At 44.0% G+C, this 20,620-nt stretch overlaps 1 protein-coding gene across 3 annotated transcripts in view; it reads right to left on the bottom strand.

The window, feature by feature from the left end:
- BMPER (BMP binding endothelial regulator) overlaps window positions 1-19,123 on the bottom strand; it is a 291,522-nt gene extending 272,399 nt beyond the window's left edge. Inside the window, exons 1-2 of one of the 3 annotated variants that reach the window (XM_020969089.2) lie at window positions 18,127-19,123; window positions 16,575-16,660 (exon numbers count right to left, since the gene is read on the bottom strand). In XM_020969089.2, the coding sequence (XP_020824748.1) occupies window positions 16,575-16,660; window positions 18,127-18,262 (222 nt within the window). In that variant the 5' untranslated portion in view covers window positions 18,263-19,123. The remainder of the gene's footprint in view (window positions 1-16,574; window positions 16,661-18,126) is intronic. The other 2 variants (XM_020969086.2, XM_020969088.2) reach the window with 2 other exon arrangements.
- Window positions 19,124-20,620: the final 1,497 nt, after the last annotated feature.

The following is a 20,620-nucleotide window of genomic DNA, read 5'->3' as shown; positions in this document are numbered from 1 at the left end:
GGTAAATACACTGTACATGTGGAGTAAATTCAGGAGGGAAAGGGCACAAAGGGAGGAGGGATGGAGAAGGGACAAGCATTACACGCCTCTTACACGCGCCAGGTTCTGGGCAAAATGCTTTGTTATAAATGTTATCTATTTGACCCTCACAACAACCCTGTCAGGTAAATGCTGTTACCCTCATTTTCAGTTGAGGAAACTGAGGTAGACAGGGGTTAAGTGACTTGCCCGGGGTCACACACCTAGTAAGATTTGAATGAAGATGTCCTGCCTCAAAGGAGGGAGATGGGGAAGGGGTTCTACCTAATCTGAGCCTTGAAGGAAGTTCTATATTTGAAGAGCCCGGGATGAGGAGTGAGTATGTTACAAGTAGGGGGGAATGGCTTGTAGAAATGCACAGAGTTGGGAGATTGTCAGAAACAGCTAGGAGTCAGTCTGCCAAAATGTTGGTTGTTAAAAGGGGAGAGCTGTGAAGTGATCCTGGAAAAGGAGGCTGGTGGCTAGGCAGGACATGTGTGGAACTTGATGCCAGCCCCCAGGGCCCAGAGAGCAATTACGTCCTGTTCCCCTGGGATGTGGAAGGCACTCCCAAACCCTGAGACAGAAGACATTAAAAAAAAAAAACATTCAAATGTCTGAATCTAATCATTCTGGATGCTGGGGCAAGTTTCATGAAAGGAAGTCTGAAGTCAACTTTTAAAAACAAATTTGGAAGATCAGGGTTCAAATCTTGGCTAAGACATTTAACTGTGTGACCCTGGACAAGTCACTTAACTTCTCGCAGCCTCAATTTCCTCACATGTAAAAATAGGTATAATAACAGCACCTACTTCCCAGAGTCATTGTGAGGATAAAAGAGATACTATTTTAAAAGTACTTTGTAAACCTTAAAGTGCTATATAAATACTAAAAAAATACAAATACAAATTGGGGGAAGGGAAAGACCCCAGGATACAGGAGGGAAGGGGGAGAAGGCATGCCCTCCAGCAGCTTCCAATTTTAACTAACTATTCTTGCTAACTAGGTGCAAAGCTTGGCTGTTCCTATTCTCCTGAAGGAGTAGAAGTATTATTAGCACCCTCTAAATTTCACACCCAGGGGTAAAATCCTAGTCACTCTATCCTAATTATAGCTCTGCTGAGTGCCAATGATGTATGTCACAGATTCTGTTCAGAGCTGGGCATCTGAACTTCAATGATGGTACCCAATTCCCCATACCTAAAGAAATGACACCTGGGAAATGATGGTCATTTATCAGACCTTTGATGCAGGAAATAACCAACTTAATTACAAAGTTCTCCCCTACTCATCATCCCCCTCCCAAAAATCTTAAATTCAGACATGTGTTTGGATCCTAAACATTTAGCACAGCCCCTTGCTAACAGAACTCTGGGGGATAAATGCTTTGGATACCCCTGTTCAGTAACAGTACATTGAAGAGACACAGAGACATCACCATCCAAAGGTCTATGGTACCACCCTGCTTGGAGTCCAAGGAGAAGGAGAAGAGGGGCTATGAACCCTGAGATAATCCATGAATGTCCCTGAGTGAAAGTCAGCCTGGGAAAGAGAGCAGAAGCCAACTTTCCTGAGATTTCCAAGGGGTAGGTAATGCACCATGATGTTCTCCAAAGAGTCTAGACACAGGTTAAACACTGGGAAGACCTGGGCTTGAAATCTTGCTTCTGACAGTTACTGTGTGACTGTGGATAACCCACTTTATCTCTCTGTTCCTCATTCAGTAAATGGGAGGGGGGTTTGGACTTGATTCCCTCTATGGTCCCTTCCAGACCTGGATCTATGATCTTTTGTGGAGCAAAGAACTCAATTCAGCTCTTCCAAGTTACAAGGACTGAAAGAAGCCCTCAAAATGATTATTGAACAGGGTGAGAGTCAGCTTGCCTCTGGTCACTCTAAGGAAAGTTTGGCAAAGCTGAAATACTACTTCAAGCAGAAGAAGCCAAAGACATTTAACTTCCTTCCCCCTCTTGGAGTCCACGTGAAGCCTAGGGTTTGGCTTTGATGTCTTTTTTTTTTTATGAAAAGATAGGGGAACAGAGAGACATAGGATCAAGAAGAAATGATATAAGGCCATCTGGTCACCCACAGAAAGGTAGAATTGCAAAATTGTGATCAAACCTGGATACTTCCAAATTTCCATTCTTTACCCACATCTATCCTCCGCTCCTTCAAAAATAGCCTTTTGGAGATCAAACACCAGAGATCCCAAGAGAGTGCAGTGAAACAGATGTAAAATAGAAATCCTGAAAGATGATCTGGCCAATGTCCATTTCTTTCATTGGGAACTTGACTGATCTTTGGGGAAAAGTACTTTCAAAGTTTTAAAGTGCTAGCCTTATTTGCTAGCCTCATCTCCACCATCATCACTTTGGAAAAATCAGAAGATGATTGATTTCTAACTGGACAGAACCTTGCACTCTAGTCTAGTCCAAACTTCCATTTTACAGATGAAGAAACTAAGGACCACAGAGGTTAAGTGACTTACCCAAGGTCACACAGGTAGTAGGAGATTCGGAGCTGGGATCCATACTCAAGCCCCCCGGTTCTGAACCCAGTGTCTCTTCCCCAGGTCTCATCACTCCAAACACAAGGTTTCCAAGAGTTCTTTTGTTCTCCTTGTTAATCAGACTAGAGAGGCTAGTTTGGGCCCCTGGTGCCTATGAAGGAGGCCTAATTTTATCTTGAGGCATCAAGTCCTCTCTTTTTTATCTATTTGGGTTTAGCAGATTGCAACCTGAGAATTGGTATTGGGATGGCTGACCCAGGAACCACTCAGTTGGTGCTCCTAGGTGAGTTCTATCCATGACCTAACTTTTAAAAAAAAATTGCACCAAACACACACACAATAAGGCCTTTGTCCTCACAAAGAAAAACACAATTTTCAACAGCTCAGCTCTCAGAAGCCAAGGGAACTAACATCCCCAACCCAACACAAACACAGGGGCCCATCCAAAGCCTCAAGAGTCAGCTCTGTCTAGGGCTTGGGATGGGGGAGAGGGGGGTGCAGTGGACAAGGGAGTATGGCTAAGTTTTTCACAGTAACCTCTAAGAGAGGAGGTTGACTAAAACTGGGTAAGCCTAATCCTGGTACCTCCCAAATTGTTAGGGCACAGCTCTGCTCTTGGCAGGAGAATCTTACTCCTAACAGGCACGGCTCCCGTTATTACAAATGTGAGCCAAAGGCCTGTCATCTTTAAAATCCTATACTTCCAAATGAGATTACATCTGCTTCCAGAATGCCAAAAAAGAAAAAAGGAAAAAAAACACCTTGATTATGTAGACAGCCTGGCCTTCTGGGCCGTTTTCATGGGAAAACATTACTTAAGAGAACAAGACATTCCAATCCTGGGAAACTTTTTTTAAGTAGATGTTTTATTAAAACCTTAACACTGAACATCAATGTCAACATCCCAACTCACTCAGTTACTATTTACATTTAAATTAATTAATTTCAATGCGTAAATATCTTAACAATTTTTTTCCCCTCACTCCCTCCAAGTCCCCATTGGGATTCCTTGGTTGTTCACTCATTTTCATCCACTTTCTCTCTTAGTTGGCGATAGTACAGATGTATTCTTCTCTTTTATTTCTCTCTTTTTTATACATTATTTCATAAAGGTCTTTCCAAATTTCTTCCTCTTCTTCACACTTGTTGGTCTTCATGATATTATAATAACTCATTATGCATTATGTAAATGTACTCCTAATTTTTTTAATCATTCTCTCACTACTGGACAATGAAGTTATTTTCATTTTTTCTCCATCACCATCATCATTATTATTATTGGTGTTATTATTATTATTATTATTATTATTATTATTCTTTTGATGTTCAGTTGTTTCAGTCATGTCCAACTCTTCATAACCCATGTGAGGTTTTCTTGGCAAAGATACTGGAGTGGTTTATCATTTCCTTCTCCAGTTAATTTTATAGATGAGGAAACTGAGGCAAACATGGTGACTTGCCCAGAGTCACCAGAGTCATCTGAGGCCAGATTTGAATTCAGGTCTTCCTGACTCCAGGCCCAGCACTCTATCTACTATGTTACCTAGCTGCCCTTATTATTATTATTATTATTATTATTATTATTATTATTATTATTATTATCCATCATCATTATTAATATCATTGTGATTATTTTGACAATTACTTAGGTTGCTGCCATAAAAAATATTTGAAAAAATAGATATTTTCTATTGTTTTTGACAACACTTTCAAGAGATAGCCACACAATGACTGGGTTCAGAGACTTTTGAGAGCGTGTGTGTCCCAGATGCGGGACCAGGAAGTTCCTTCTAGCTCTGTGTGTCCAATCCACAGATTCCTTCTCCTCCCAGGTCTCCCCTCATCTCTCCAGTTGTCAGTGCTGCCCCTAATCACCTCTGTTTTCTTTGCATTTATTCATCTACCTATGTAGTATCTCTCCTGCAGACCAGGAGCTCCTGGAGGAGAAGGATTGGGTTTAGATTTCTCTTGATTTTCCCAGCACTATACTTTGCACACAGTAGGTCCTTAATAAATGATTGTTGAATCTCTAATACCCCTCCCAGCTCTAATTCCTAGAAAATATAACAGAAAAGAAAGAAAAACAAATTTCACACCTACCTGCAAAGTTAGCATTTAATCCTCTAAGTTCCAAGATTCTGATATTTTAAAGCATCATTAATAATTCAATGGAAGAAACAGGAAAGCTAATACAAGTAAAGGGTAGGTAACCAACCATAGGCGTGGTTAAAATCCCACTTTGATACTGAACAATTTCTTCCAGGAAGTTGTTCTTCCTTAAAGCTTCCTGGTCCATTTGTCCTGACTAGAGGAACATTCCAAAGACATTTCCAGGGTTTATTGCATTATTTACAGAAATTCATGGGATTTCAGATGCTTAATAATTCCATGTGGGGGTTATTCAACCATGTTACCTAAGATCTTTCCTCTTCCAGATGATGGGGTCTTATTTATATCAAAGGCTTTATTTTTGTTTTTTATTTGTAATTTATGTGTGGCATAGTGTGACAGATAAGAAAGCTGGGCCTGTAGTCAGGGAGACCTGAGTTTAAACCTGGGCTCTAGTGTTTACTAGCTTTGTGACCTTGAGCAAGTTACAACCTCTTTGAACCCCAGCCAACTCTCTAAGACTGTAAGTTAGTGATCAGTTGGCACCTGCCTTGGTAGAAGGAGTTCCCATGCACCAACAAAACCACCAGTCCTTGACATGTTGACGGAGCTTTACCAGAATGAGGTCTTCCTTCAGCCTTGCTGCTGTACCGAATTTTCATCATCACCATGGCAATCCTACGGCTGGCTCCCTCCCAAAGAGTTTCTGCCAAGTCTTATCCCTAATCAAGCCAATCCCGTTTGCAAGTGTTCAGCAAGACTAGCCCTGGAGACGAGCAAAGCGTCCATTACTCACAGACTCAAATGGTGCCAGAAGGACACAACATCCCTCCATCGAGATTCTCCTAGGAAAAAGCACTGCTAGATTTATGACCTGACATCATCGAGGAGGAGAGAGAAGGCTTGAGAGCTAGCTTGCAGATTCTACAAGGCACTGACTCTGTTCTAGGACAGATTTGGCCTCTAGGGCTCATTGACACGATAGTATTACTATTCCAACATGTCACAGGAGTCCACAACATATCACTAAGGTGAGAAACACCGGACTGGAGTGGAGAATGAAGAAAAAGCTTGATTTCATCCATTCCTTCATTCATGTTTCATCGAGTCCTTCAATCTTCAACAAACACTTATTAACTGGCCATACTTTCCGTTCTTCATTCTAGAACGTACCATTATCTCTTGGTTTCATGATATAAATGGAACCATGAATTATGACCCAATCAACTGTGCTGTTGTTCTTAGATATAGATCAATCTACCGCCTCCACAGCCCCACTCATCATCTATATTAAGTGCCCCCTCCCTGGTTATCACTCACCTATTATAATGGAAGAACTTCATGGGCAGGGACTGTCTCTCCTTTTGAATTTGTATGTCCAGCATTTAGCACAGGTCTTGGAACATAGTAAGCTCTTAATAATTTTTTTAATTAATTTATTGCCATGAAGGCAATAGGGATGGTAACTTCCTTACCTTCTAAATGGCACTGTGGCTAAAGTGCTAGATGTAGAGTCAGGAAGACCTGTATTCAAACCCCACCTCCAGTAGTCACTAGCTGTGTGATCATGGGCAGTCGCGTAATTTCTCCGAGACTTAATTTCCTCTCCTGTAAGTTAGGGACAATAAAACCTGACTCACATAGTTGTTGTGATAAGCAAACCAGATAATACGGGATTGTAGATTTGATGCTGGGGAGGGGGGGGACTTCAGAGGTCAGCTAGTACACACATCCTTTTATTTAATATCAGAAGAAACTGAGGCCCAGGTAAATTAATGATCACAAGATCATGGATCATAGAACTAGAACTAATTGGAATCTCAGAGGCCATCTATTTCAGCGCCCCCCCATTTTACAGATGAGGAAATTGAGGCCCAAGAGGGTTGTGTCATGCCCAAGATTATATAGGTAGGAGGTGTCAGAGGTGAGATGAAATCAAGATTCTGACTCCAGAGCCAACTATCTTTTCACCTGACTACAATGTCTCACCTAAAGTATTTCGTAAACTTTAAAGTGTTGTAAAAATGTCTGTCATCATCATCATCATCATCATCATCATCATCATTATTATTATTATTATTATATTATTATTATTATTATTATTATTATTATTATTAATCCCATTCTCAATGGAGTTCAATAGAGTTCAGATGACTGTAATGATAATGGCACCTAATGTTGTTTCTGCTCGCTGTAATTATCGGCCAGCCATTAGCAGAGCACCATAGAAGAAAAACTAGAAATGCCCAAAATAAAAAAAGGAAGCACAAAGTGCATGTATATAAACCAAAGATAGACATCTTCCACAAGGAAAGTCCAGCCAACATCCATGGTCCCAAGGCACTAGGCAGTTTTCCCAGGACAACTGGGACTCTGCATTCTCAACCCTTCTCAGCTCCCTCTAAAATGTAGGGGAAAAGGTCTTGACTCCTCAAGTCAAGCCCCAGCATCCGCACTATCTTAGAAGAACACGTAACTGGCAAATAAAGAAAAAGGGACACCCATAGACCAGCAGACAAATACCAGGGGATTCTGACAAGTAATGAGACCACATCGAAGAGGGTCTTGTCAAGAGTCAATAAGTCATCCAGCTCTAAGCAAAACTACCCCATTCCCACTTAATATATAGCTGGAAATGTCTTAAACAAGGACAAAGACTTTCATCATCCAAAAATAAGGGGGGGAGGTATTGATTATTTTGGAGACAAGGAGACCTGTGTTCAAATCCTGCCATGGGTGATGTGGACCACTTGAAATCCATTTAAATTCTCTGAACCTCATCTGTCAAATGAGGCTATGACACTTAACCTCCCAGGACTGTTGTGAACCTCAAATGAGATTATGTATGCGAAATGCCATGTAAATACCTGTTAATATGATTGTAAAGCCTGGACTGCCTTTAGCCCTCAAATTCACTGGCCTAAGTTCTTACTAGCATGTAAATGATTGATATAGAACCTTCCTAAGAGATTACATTCCATTTAGTTGAAGGGAGATGCCACTATCTCACCAAAGGTGTTTGGTTATAGCTTTTTATTTTGGGAGGGGGCATCAAGGTTAGTCAAGAAATCACAGGTGTCTGGGTGATTTGGAGAGGGACGGGGAGAGTTCAGAAAGCAGAAACTACTCGAGTTTCTTTGCTTCGTTTTTTTTTTCTGGCTGTTTTAAGAAGTCACTGTTTGGAGAATTTAGAAGTGAGGAAAGATGAGAGGATAATTTAAGTCTTGGAGATTTGACTCAGAATTCTCCTCTGGAAGAATTAGCCATAGTGGTGATTTCCACTATTATTTGTTGAGGTCTTTGATCCCATCAGTGTAGACACTCTCTAGAGAGCCAAGAAGCCCAAGTTTGAATCCCACCTCAGACACTTCCTGAATGTTTGACTCCTGGAAAAGAAACTCATCCTTTCTCAGCCTCAGTTTCTTCATCTGTAAAACAGGGGGATGGGACTCAGTGGCCTCTAAGGTCACTTCTAGTTCTAGAACAAGGATCCAATGATGTAGAACAATCATCTGTAACTAAAGTGTCGGAGAGTTTCCTAAGAGGGGCACTGAGAAGTTAAGGGTTAAGGATAGCCAGGTGCCTGGATTGGATAGAGACTTGGAAGAATTCTTTAAAAAAAATCACGTGTGTACATGTGTATATGTGTGTTAGGGAGCTAAATGGTGCAGCAGAGAGCACTAGGTCTAGGGTCAAGAAGACCTGAGTTCAAATCTGGCCTCAGACACTTACTAGCTGTGTGACCCTGGGCAAGTCATTGAACTTTTGTCTGCCTCAGTTTCCTCATCTGTAAGATGGGGGTAATGATAACACCTACTCTCAGGGTTGTTGTGAGGATCCAATAAGATAATAATTGTAAAGAAGTTTGCAAATCTGAAAGCATTATACCTAAAGCTATCACGGTTACTTAAATTATTATCTGAAAGCATGTTTTTAAGTAATAAAACTGTGACTTGTAGAGACTGCAGTTCCATCATAGTATGAGCCCACACTCTGTAGAAACAATCAAAAAATAAAAGGGGACTGACAAAGTTGTTCAAGGTTGCATACATAGATACGCGCTTTCTTCCAACTTTTAGACTGCAAGCTTCTCAAGGGCAGGGATTGTGTCATTGCTTAATTTTGTATCCCCAGTCCCCTCGATGGTGCCTTGAACCAAGGTACAGTGGTAAGAGTGATGGCTTTGGAATCCCACCTCTCCCTTCTTACCTTGGGCAAGTCATTTATGCTCTCTGGGCCTCAGTGTCCTCATCTGTAAAATGAGGGGTTTGGACTAGATAGTCCTTGAAATGCCTTCTGGCTCTAAAGTGGAGATCCCATGAGCTGGATAACATGCCTGTCTGTCTCTCACACTCACACATACACACATACACACCCTCCATAAACTCCACTGGCGCCCTATTACCTCCAGGATCAAAGGTAAAACTCTTGGTTTGGCTTGGCAAGTTCCTGCCTACCTTCCCAGTCTTCTTCCACCTCACTCCCTTCTTCTTCCTCAAGCATGAGCATGTTCTTCCTTGAATACAGCTCCCCCTCTCCAGAGGCCACACCTTTGCATTGGCTTCCCCAGTGCCTGGAATTCACTCCCTCCTCTCCTCACTTTCCTGACTCAAATCTCACCTTCTGCAAGAAGCCCATCCCAGTCCCCTCACCTCCGAGATGACCTTTTATTTACCCAGCACATATCCTATGTGCACACGGCCAGTTGCCTATTTTCTCCCCTCTTAGACTATGAGCACCTGAACAAGGACTGTCTTTTGTCCTTGTAACTACCACTCTTAGCAGGATGCCTGGCACATAGTAGGTGCCGATTAAATGTTTATTGACTCAAAATGACTAATATGGAAATGGTTTACATGATTGAACATGTATAACCTATGTCAGATTACTTACTGGCTCAGGGAGGGAAAGAGGGATACAATTTAAAACTCAATTTTTTTAAATGTCAAAAATTGTTTTTACATGTAATTGAGGGGAGGAATAAAATACTATTTAAAACTCTTTTTTTAAAAAAGTTTGTTGACTGAACTAGAGATCTACATATAATTTATCGGGGACTGTCCACCATGATCCAAGATTGGAGAAGACTGGGAGATGAAAGGGACTCAAGGTCATTCGGTCCAACCCTTTCATTTTATGGAGAAGAAAGCGGAGCTCATCATAGTTAGGCACCCACCGAGCCTGTGTAAAGGCTAGGGGGTCTTTCAATGATGACACAGTATCTGTCTTATGAAAGCCATCTCCCTCTTCCTCAAACATGAGCCAGACACAGACAGAGGAGATCCACCCATTCTCCTGCTAATCAAAAGAACAAAGAGCATGGGGCTAGACCTACAATTTATTGGTGTAGGGTGCAGAGGACTCCCAGTTTAGAAACTCCTTCCACCAATGTAGACCAGCACCATGTAGGCCATCTGCACTCCCGAGCCGCCTGAGTCACTGAGGGGGTCAAGTGATTTGTGCCCAAAGTCAGAGGCTAATACCTGGATAGTACATGAACTTAGCTTTTCTTGATGCTTAGGTCAGCCATCTCCTAAGGCTTTCAGGCATGCGACTTAGGAAAGACATCCAAGTGTGTCCAGGAGGTTGGAAGCTGCCAACGATGGTTCTTCTTTGGCTTTTGTAAAGGAGTGGATAGAGCTAATCATTCCTTCTTTTCCCTGTCTCTCGGTGGAACGCTTTCCTATTCTGTCACATTCCCCACTGCTTTTTACGGGTCAATTCGACATTATAAAATGGCATTTCAAAGAAGAAACTTAAACTACTGGCTGATGTTAGCACAGAACAAAAACTGGGACAAACACAGCTCTCCTTTCTCGTTTTGGGAGTTTCAGCCTCCAAGTTTTTATCAGATTTCCAGCGTCAGCCTGAGCTCTCGGCCTTCCATTCACCTCCTCCTCTTCATCATTTAGGTGATAAAGCTTCAGGAAACCCAATGACCACTTCTCAGGTAGATGCCTTTGGGGGGCTGAGAGTGGTTTTAATGTTCAAAGATCAGAGGGAAAACAGTGGATGCCAAAAACTACACCAGCATTGCCAGTGTTTGCTAGCAGCTATTACTTTGGGAATGACCCTTTTTTTTTTTAATAACTCTGAAGAGAAATGTATAAAGATGGGGGGGGAGAGACCCAGAAAAACAACAAAAAATAAAAACTAAAAGATTATAATTGAAACTAAGGAAAAAGCAATGCTTTGCTTTCTGACTAATTAATAAGTATTTACTCAAGAGTAAGTCTTGGCTTAGTGGACAGAAGCCTGGCCTTGGAGCCCAAAACACCTAGATTCAAGTTCTGACTAATGCATATTAACTATGTGACCCTGAGCAAGTGACTGTGCCCCAAGTAATACCCTAAAACCATGAACTACCAAGAACTTGCTGATGTCAATTGGAAGAGGGCGTTTTTTTCTCCCCCTTCCCCCAAGCCCCTCCTACCCCCCAGAATTCCCTGGGCTATTGAGATCCTATTTTTTGTTTCCCCTTCTCCCTCCTCAAAACGACCATAGGCAAATCATTTAACTTGGATGCTCTGGGAAACAAGCCTCTTCTACTTTAAGGTACAGAGGAGCTTCTGATCTATATTCATTTTTTTTGGTGTTTTGTTTTTTGTTTTGTTTTGTTTTGTTTGGGAGGCAACGGGGGTTAAGTGACTTGCCTAGGGTAACACTGATTTATATTCATTTATCAAGCAGCTACTCTGTGCCAGGCTTTGCACTAGAGACAAGAGGAAAAATGCAAAACAAGTCTCTACCTTCAAAGAAACTAAATGCTACTCCATCTGTACACATATCACTAAATTTAAAAAAATATGTATTGTTTTATCTGGAAAATAATTAGAGGCAAATTGGGAGAATTAGCAAAGGACTTGTTTAGGAGATGGCCCTTGAAAGGAGATCATGTCATAGAGTGGAAAGGAGCCTGCTTCTACTGTAGAAGATCTGGGTTCAAGTGCTGACACAGATGCTTACTATATGTATAATCTTGGGAAAGCAGTTTCCATTGTCCTGGAACCTCTAAAGAAATCAGGCTGTTGATGCAGATGGGGTCTGCATTCTCTTCCAGTTCCAAAGTGAAGCTCATACGAGCCTTGAAGGGCTTAGTATCAGTAGCTGGAGTTTCTGAACCACAGGCAGGTATCAAAAAAAAAAAATCTGTCTACTGAAATACCCCTGCTGCTCGCTGGCATATTACCTCTAAGGACCATGTTCCATCTTTCTCAACTTTTCCCTTGAATGGATGGCCTGACTTTTTTTGGCCCATTCGTTTTAAAACTCCATCCATCACCAACCAATAAACAGGTTATTCTTGGAGCCTGGTTTGTTCTGGCAAGATGCTTGGGCTTATGCAGATGATGATAAATGAGAGTCGAATTACCCAGTTTCCCCCATGGCTACCACTGCCCTCGCTGTCATCATCAGCATCCCTCTTGAAATGAGCTCATTCCACCTTTGAAACCATTCTGAATGCCAGGAGTTTAAATCGGGCAAAGTTGATTTTGTGGGCTTTTTCAAACTTTTACACTGTAATTATATACAGGCCCCCATGCCACCTATTTCCTCCAGACTATAACATTTTACGTCTTTTTTTAGGCTTATGTTGAGGTCGGGTTTTTTTTCCTTACATGTTATGAAATAAGATATAAGCTTATTCTGAGCACTAGGCCTCTCTCTGCCAGAAAACTGCCCCAGCAGAAACCAAATCTGGTTATTTTCTTCATCCAAAGTACAGTTTACACTATTCTGTACCCTATTAAAGTACATACATAAAACCAGCTCAAATGTAGGCTTCCCCACAGGTCAGCTGGAATCCTAACACTACATCGCAGGAGTAGGGGCTTCTTAATCAGGGCACTCCTGAAAGGCTCAAAGGAAAAAACCCAGGAGAGCTTGAGGGAGGCCCTGAGATCCATGAATCCATCATTTATTTCACTGTTTCTTCACTTCTCTCCTCAGATCTCTAGCAAACACAAAACTGGCCCCCTATGAAATCACAGTATTTAACACTGGAAAGAGGCCTTTGGGATCATCCCATTGAAGCCTCTCATTCTTTCGGATGAGGAAATGGAGGCCCACAGACGGCAGCAACTCACTCTCCTCTTCCTGGGGGTGCCTCTCCATCCATCCTCAGATGTCCAAGAGTTAAAAGCCCTGCAATTGCTCCATTGCCAAGTGTGCCTGGGGTTCTACAGTAGGCAGCCTTAGAGGGAAGCAGATACATCCAGAGAGAGAGATGAACTGGAGGTCAACTCTAAAGCCTCTCTCTAGTGACCACACTTGACCAAGGAGGTTACACAATGCTCCGTACTCCATGAAGGCCTTCTCGGCTTTGGGCTACCTGACACTTAGCAGCTTGGACCCTAGACTCTCAAGCGCTCCCAACCATGTCTATGGGTCTGTCAGCTGGCAGAATCCATCTTATCTCCTGCTCATTAGCAATCCCAATTTCCGTAGTTAATAGTAATAGCTCGCATTTATGGAGCACTCTCAGATTTACGAAGGGCTTCACGAAAAGCATCTCATTTTGTCCTCACAGCAATCCTGGGAGGTCGGTCCTATTATTCTTCTTATTTTGGATGAAGAAACTGAGGCTCTGACAGGTTAAGTGACTTGCCCTGGGTCACACAGATAGTGTCTAAGCTCATATTTGAATTCAGGTCTTTCCGATTTCAAGGCCTTCGTTCTATCTACTGCGCCACCTAGCTGCCAAATTACATGTGTGTGCGTGTGTGTGTGTGTGTGTGTGTGTGTGTGTGTGTGTGTATGTACATGTGTATAAAATGTTTTTGTGCTAGCAGTTTTCTGTCATGTCCAATACTTTGCTACCCCATTTGGGATTTTCTTAGCAAAGATACTGGAGTGCTTTGCCATTTCCTTCTCCAGCTCATTTTACAGATGAGGAAACTGAGAAAAACAGAGTTAATTGATTTGCCCAGGGTCACACAGTTAATAAGTGTCTGAGGCAAGAATTAAACTCAGGAAGATGAATCTTCCCAACTCCAGGCTGGGCATTCTACCCACTGGGCCACCTAGATGAGATTATAGATATAGATATAGATATAGATATAGATGTAGATGTAGATGTAGATGTAGATGTAGATGTAGATGTAGATATAGATATAGATATAGATATAGATATAGATATAGATATAGATATAGATATAGATATAGATATAGATATAGATATAGATATAGATATAGATATAGATGTAGATATAGATGTAGATATAGATATACACATACACACATACATATACATATATGTGTGTATGTATATGTATATATGTAATAGATACGCACGTATTTGTCATTATACAGCATGTGTTATATATGTATTATATATGACGCACATATGTACATAATACATAACATATACTATGCAACTATGTGCAAGTGATGTACTATTCAAAAATAATTCTTGCTGATCTCATACTAGGCATCAATGATCCCCAAAGGTTCTAGTTTCTTTAGGGGCAGATAAAAATCAATAGCCCTATCATCTCTCTAACTTTGTACAATAATGCTCTCAATAGAATGCCTCTTCCCAGAGCAATGCCATGGGAAAGAGAAATACATTTGGAGTTGAGGGACAGAGACTAACTCTTACTGCCACTACTTAGCATCTTTGTGACCTTGACTAAGTCACTTAATCTCAGTTCCCTCAGCTATAAAGTAAAAGCACTAGACCAGCTTACCTCTAAGGAACCTTCCAGCTGTAAAGCTAGGAAACTATGATCTCTCTCTAGGCCTTGGTTTCCCCAGATGAAAAATGAGGTGGTTGAACTGACATTATAAATGTATGATCTTATGATCCTCTTCAGAACTAACCAGGGCAGACACATTAAACAATATCTGCCTTCAGAGAAAGGTGTAAGTTTTCCATTTTTTTTTATTTTGAAAATGATTTCCTTAGTTTTACTAGATACTTTCAAATACTTCCCTCCAACTATTAATTCATTTAACAAGCACCCATAAAGCACTTAATATGTTCCAAGCACTATGCTAGGTGTTGGGGATATGAAGACAAAAGAAAAATGCTTATGGAAATGGAAGGAGATTTTCAAAAGCCCCTCATCACTTTACATTTTAATACTCAAATAATTTCTTGGAGAAAAATAATCTTTCATCTCTGGAACTTTAAGCACTTAAATATTACCTAATTAGAGTAATTTCCTCTGAACCCCTAGGAGATTAAATAGGAATCATTCAGTTCCATTTTGTAAATAAAGAAAACGGAGTCTGAACTAGGTTACTTGCCTTAAAACTAGTCAATAAATCTTTGGCTGAGCCAAGATTTGACCTCAACGGATTCTGTCAAACAGTCCCATATATCCACATCATTACCTAAACTCTCCACTGTAAAATCCCATCAGCTCTCTAGCAGGGTTCTTTCTGGGTCTCTTGATCTTTCTTTAAAATCCTAATGACAATACATTTTCCACCTCTGCTGCCACTGATTGACTTCATCCTTAAATCTTACTTAATCATTCCTGATTCCCATTTATCATTTCTTAACGCTGACCTCACCACTTATTGGGGGAAAGTCTGGGTGGCTTAAACACAGATGGCTCTTGCTAAAACCGATAAGCACACTTTCAGCTATTCACCATGGACTCCAACAAACAGAAGCCATCGCTGCCTTTAAGCTTTTCCAATGGGGCTTTATAGACATGTGTGGCTTTGTTTAAAAAATGTGACCTGGTAAATGGCATGTAAAACATGTTAAAGTGTGTGTGTGTGTGTGTGTGTGTGTGTGTGTGTGAGAGAGAGACAGAGTGTGTGTGTGTGTGTGTGTGTGAGAGAGAGAGAGAGAGAAGTGAAAGAAGAGAAAAAGAAAAAAGGAAGAAAGAGAAAGGAAGAAAAAGTGAAAGAGAAAGAGAAGGAGAGCAAAAAAGGAGAAAGAAAGAGATTAAGAGAGAGTGAGAAATAGAGAAAGAACAAGAGAAAGGAAAAGAAGGAAGGAAAGAAGGAAGAAAGAAAGAAGCCTAATGATTTCATCTCAGTAGTGTCATAAGCCAATTCCTCTCTTCTGGTTATTTCAATTATTTAAATAGCCACTCTTCAATTACAAAAATTTTAAAGAGAATTTACAAAAAAAAAAAAAGATCACAAATGAAACTCCGGTTCACTATGGTAGGTTATGGTGATGGTAGACTTATGGTTAAAAATAACTCAAGATTATTCAGCTCAAAGGGACCTCTCAGGGACCATCTAGTCCAACCCCTTCATTTTATAGACAAGGACACTGAAGTCAAGACAAGTGAGGTGAATGGCCCAAGATCACAGAAGTAGTAAGTGGCAGGGTCAGGATTTGAACCCAGGTCTCTGACTCTAAATTCATGTTTTTTCCACTAGAGACACTGTTATCTGCTAGAAACAAGCTTCACTCTCCAACCTCCCTAACACTGGAGTCAGATTCTCTATCCTTCTGAACCTAATGGTCAGAAAAGGCAAAGTACCTATGGTTGCTCACTAAACTTCATTCTGCCTTTAGCTATATCCACCTCTCCCTCAGCCTCCCCTCCCCCCCACCACATAAACCTCTTCTCTCCCAGACCAAAGCCACACCCCTCTCTCCATTATCTTTAAATGTTATCTATCCCTTTCTATGGGCTCTTAAGAAGTAACAACCTGGGTATAAAGTTTAGAGGGAGGTAGGATTCTGATGCAATAATGGAACCACCATCACCAACGGGAAGGATATCACCCAATGTCGATATTCAGCAGACTTCTATGACTCTGATGTCAAAGGGGTGATTGATTCTCAGGACCGAGGCCCGGAATTTCCTCTCCCTAGCAAAGCTCAGAAACAAGCCAGGATTGCATAAAAGCATCAGATACCAATGATTTTTTCATAGGAGTGACTTCCTTTTACATATAGTTCCCCCCCCCCCCCCGCCTCCCCGGCCCTAAACCCTCTTTACTGGGGGAGGTTCAGACTTACCAAGCAGACACACACTATGCATGGGTTGTCGGTGATAAAAGGGATCTGGAGGACTTCACCTTCATTTTCACATTTAGCAACTGAACCTGTGATGAGATCAAGGCGGTTTTTAAATTGAATTTTAGTTCAGTGACTGATAACAAAATGACACCATGATTTTATAGTGGCTCTTTTGATCCCTTCCCACCCTCTTCCAGAAATTCTTCCTATCAGGTTTGTGTTCTCTTTTTCCTTTTTTTTTTTGTTGGCGGGGGGAGACGGGGGGAGGGTGGAGTCAGTGGATCAGAGTGCCACTGTTACTGAACATTTTTGAATACCCACTATGTACTCCCTAGACACTGCAGCATTTAGTTTATGACACATTCAGTAGATCTGTCTTCATTCCAATGCACTAGATAATTGCACTCAGTACCCAGACTCTGCTAGTCATCAGGGCTACAAAGACCAAAAAAAAAAAAACTAGTCAGTCCTCAAAAAAACTTATTTTTACTGACATTCAATGATTCCCCCCCCCAAAAAAAAAAACTTTAAAATGAAACACACAGAAACAATTCAGGTCTCCAAAAGCCCATTTTGACAATTTTGGGGAGGGAGAAGGGACAGGCTTTCCCTGTCATTGAATAAACTAGCGTCTTTTCTGTTTTTCAGCTGGTGTAACTATCATATCAGTGAATAACTATTCTACAGCCATAGCGACAGTCTAATCTAACATCTTCCCCTCACAAAAAAAAAAAATCTGATTAGCCTCTCGGGCAAAAATTGAAAATGGACCCAATTAGAGCTCTCTGCCCCGGCCCCCTCTCCGATCGGCCTTTTATCATGCTGCCTGAAATCACTTTTTGAAACGTAATCCTTGTTGCTTTTACTAGAAATTGACTCAACACCCTTTTTTATGCACCAGGTGTCAGTAAAGTATGTCCTCCAGAAAAAAAAAATAGCTTAGGTCTTCACCTGCCTGAAAACATATAATTATATCCTACGAACAGTATCCTTTAAAAAAAACGCGCTACTTTCTTGAAATTTAAGTCTTGGAAAACTGGTGCATTTTGATGCTGCAGCAGCATCCCAGACTTGAAGAAGCTCGTAGGGTAAGAGAATTAGCCGTATGTGCAACCTGATTGAGGACAGGGATAGCTAATGCTTGCCTGGATTTGGGAGTGGGGGAAGAGAGACAAGCAAGCATTCAAAGGATAGAGGGGATCCCGCGATCGGAGACGCGTTACCAGGCGCCGGGTCTCGGGAACTCTTGCCACGTGAAAATAATCAGTCTTCTCCCTGCCTGCCCGTCCCCCAAGCTGCTGCTCCAGTGATTCCGTGCCTATCACCGAATTCACATAAATTCCTCTGACAGATGCGTGTCCCAGGCTTTGGTTAGCCTCTGCCGGCAAGACAATTGCCAGGACAGAAGGAACCGAGTTAACTCTCTGCTCTGTCAGCTACCGGCCCCCTTCACGAGTTCCCTCCCAGGTTGCCTCCGCAGACAGACTGTTCAGCAGCGCCTGCAGCAGCCGCTGCAGCCTAGGGAGGCTGCCTCTGCTTCCCCTTCCCCTACCTGTCAGGAATGAGGAAGCCAGAGACATCTGGACCCACAGGTTACTCAGCAGCAGCCAGACACTGAAGGCAATCCCAGGAGAAGTCAGCCACTGCCGCGGAGCCAGAGCCCGGACGCTGGGGGAGAGCCAGAGCATCGTCACCTGGAGGCAACCCGGGGCGCCTGGAGGAGGGCTTGCTGCTGCCGCTGCCGCTGCCGCTGCTCTTTCCTCCTCCTCCTCCTCCTCTTCCTCCTAGTCCTCCTCTCCTCGGCGAAAAGAGCTTCTTCTCCGCCGGCGTGTCAGGAGACGGGGAGGGATGCAGTGGGAATGGTAGGCAGGGGAGGGAGGAGGGAAGCAAAGAGGGGTGGGGGGCCGCCGGGAGGAGGGGGCCGGCCCGCGGCTGCTCTTATCCTAGGAGGCTTTTTTTTTTTAAAGGGAGTTAGTTTCTTGAGGCTCCTCCTCAACCCCTCCTCGAGCCAGACAGCGGCAGGCGGAGTAGAGAGGACAGACGGATGGACTGACAGACGGGGCTGCCGGCTAACTGAGCCTTATCACCCCGTGGGGAGGAAACAAGCAGAAAGGCGGATCAGAAAAGACAGACGGACAGACAGAAGCGCCCAAGACAGGAAAGGAAGAAACAGAAGAGACAGAGGAGACAGCAGGAGGAAACGGGGGAGACAGAGGCTAGGAGGAACGCGGTTAAGGAGTGGAGTGACAGAGGGACAGACCCAGAGACAGACCCAAAGACAGGCAGAGCCAGACAGAGTGAAGTAGGAAAGGAGACTGGGAGAGAGACAGACGGGGCAGCCGCCCCAGCTGAGTCTGGGGCAGCAGCAGCTGTAGCCGGCCCCAGCCCGGGCTGCAGCAGCAGCAGCAGCAGCGGGGCGCACCGTGCCGCACAGTCTATCTGCTAGCCGGCTATTTGTCTGCTGCCGCTGCTGCCGCTCCGCTGCAGGGACCCAACCCCGGCTGCAGCCACTGCCCGGGTGCTCCGGGCCCCAGCGGCGGCCGCAGCAGCTGTCACCGCCCCTACTCCCGCCCTGGTTCCGCGCCCCCTCCCCCGTGGGTCCCGTGCACGCGCGCGCACACACACACACACACACACACACACACAGAGGCTTGCACCCCTGCGCTCGCCTTTGCACACCCGGACTGACTGGCTGGGAGCTGGGGCGGCAGGAATCTTCTGGACAGGCAGCCCCTGGACTTGCAGGCAAAAGAAGCAAACCCTAGCTTCGAGCCATTTCAGGATCCCACCCTGTCTCCAGATTAGATCGGGATCATCCAAAGGAGAGACCGAGGCAGCCTTGGAGTCACAGCGCGTCCTTCCTCCTCCAGGCTCCGAGACAGTCTCCGGGCATCCCTGGCTCCAGAGAAGAGCTGGGGGGACTTCACCGTTGTCTGTCTCTTCTGCTCAGGCCCAGGGAGAAAGGAACAAGCTGGCTACAAGAAGGGGAAAGGGTGCTGGCGGAGGGAGTGGGGTCGGTAAGGGCCTGGCCAGGTGTGTGGGGGCCAGAGGGTGGTGATGGTCTGGGACTGAGGCGGTGGTGGGGAGGGGGTGTACAAACAGAGGCTATGTGTTGGGTGGCTTCCACCATCAGCGCCTTCTGCCTCCTCGCGCTAGGTACAGTAGGAGTGGCAACGAGGCAGGAGGCAGAGCGCCCTGGAGGAAGCCCAAAGTAACTGCTTGCTTTTCTCGCCTTTACGCTAAGAGACGCGGTCCCAGCCCTCTAGCTTCGCTGCTGGCCCCTGGAGGCGCGGCTTGGCGGGTGATTCATTCAAGAGCAGATGGAGAGGGAGGGAGCGGGGGGGGGGGGGAGGGTCTAAGCCCGCCGCAGCCACTGCTGCTGCTGCTACCGCCCCCCGCCCCCGGCCCAGCGGCAGCAGCTTCTGCTTGGGGTATAGTTACAGCCAGCCCTCCCACCCTGGGCCTGGCTCTCCCCTTCCTTTCCTCCTTCCATCTCTGTGCTGGCACTGCATTCCCACTTCCTCCTGTGCCTCATCTCGGACCCCATCCCCGGGCCGGGACACAACACCGCCTCTTTTTTTTTGGAGGGGAGAGGGGAATACACACACACACACACACACACACACACACACACACACAAATACATACACATGCACATACGTATACACAAGTGTGTCCATATGCATGTGTGTATGTACTTATGCATATGTATTTACATATGCATACACACTTAGATAGACACGTTTGTCCACGGAGAGGACTCGAACAGCCCCAAAGCTCCTGCAGGTGCTGCGATCGCCCTTTGGGCCATGCCACCTCATCCCGAAGTCCTTGCTCCTCCCCAACCGCTCCAGATGCTCCCTGGAGCCACCGCCGTCGCGTGTCTCTGTTCCTGGTACTCCTTGCAATCGCATCCGTGATTTTGTCTATTTTCAGGGCAAATCTCACCCAGCCTCTCTTTACAAACAACGCGGCTTGTGCAGTCAACACATCTTTGCAGCCCTCTCGTCTCCCAAAGGGTTTTCCCTGGCAAGAACGCTGTTTGC

This window comes from Phascolarctos cinereus, unplaced genomic scaffold (genome assembly GCF_003287225.1).
Source record: "Phascolarctos cinereus isolate Bilbo 61053 unplaced genomic scaffold, phaCin_HiC Scaffold_4;HRSCAF=312, whole genome shotgun sequence".
In the NCBI taxonomy this organism is placed as follows: Eukaryota; Metazoa; Chordata; class Mammalia; order Diprotodontia; family Phascolarctidae; genus Phascolarctos; species Phascolarctos cinereus.
The sequence above is the reverse complement of the archived record's forward strand: the minus strand, read 5'-3'. Positions and strand labels throughout refer to the sequence as shown.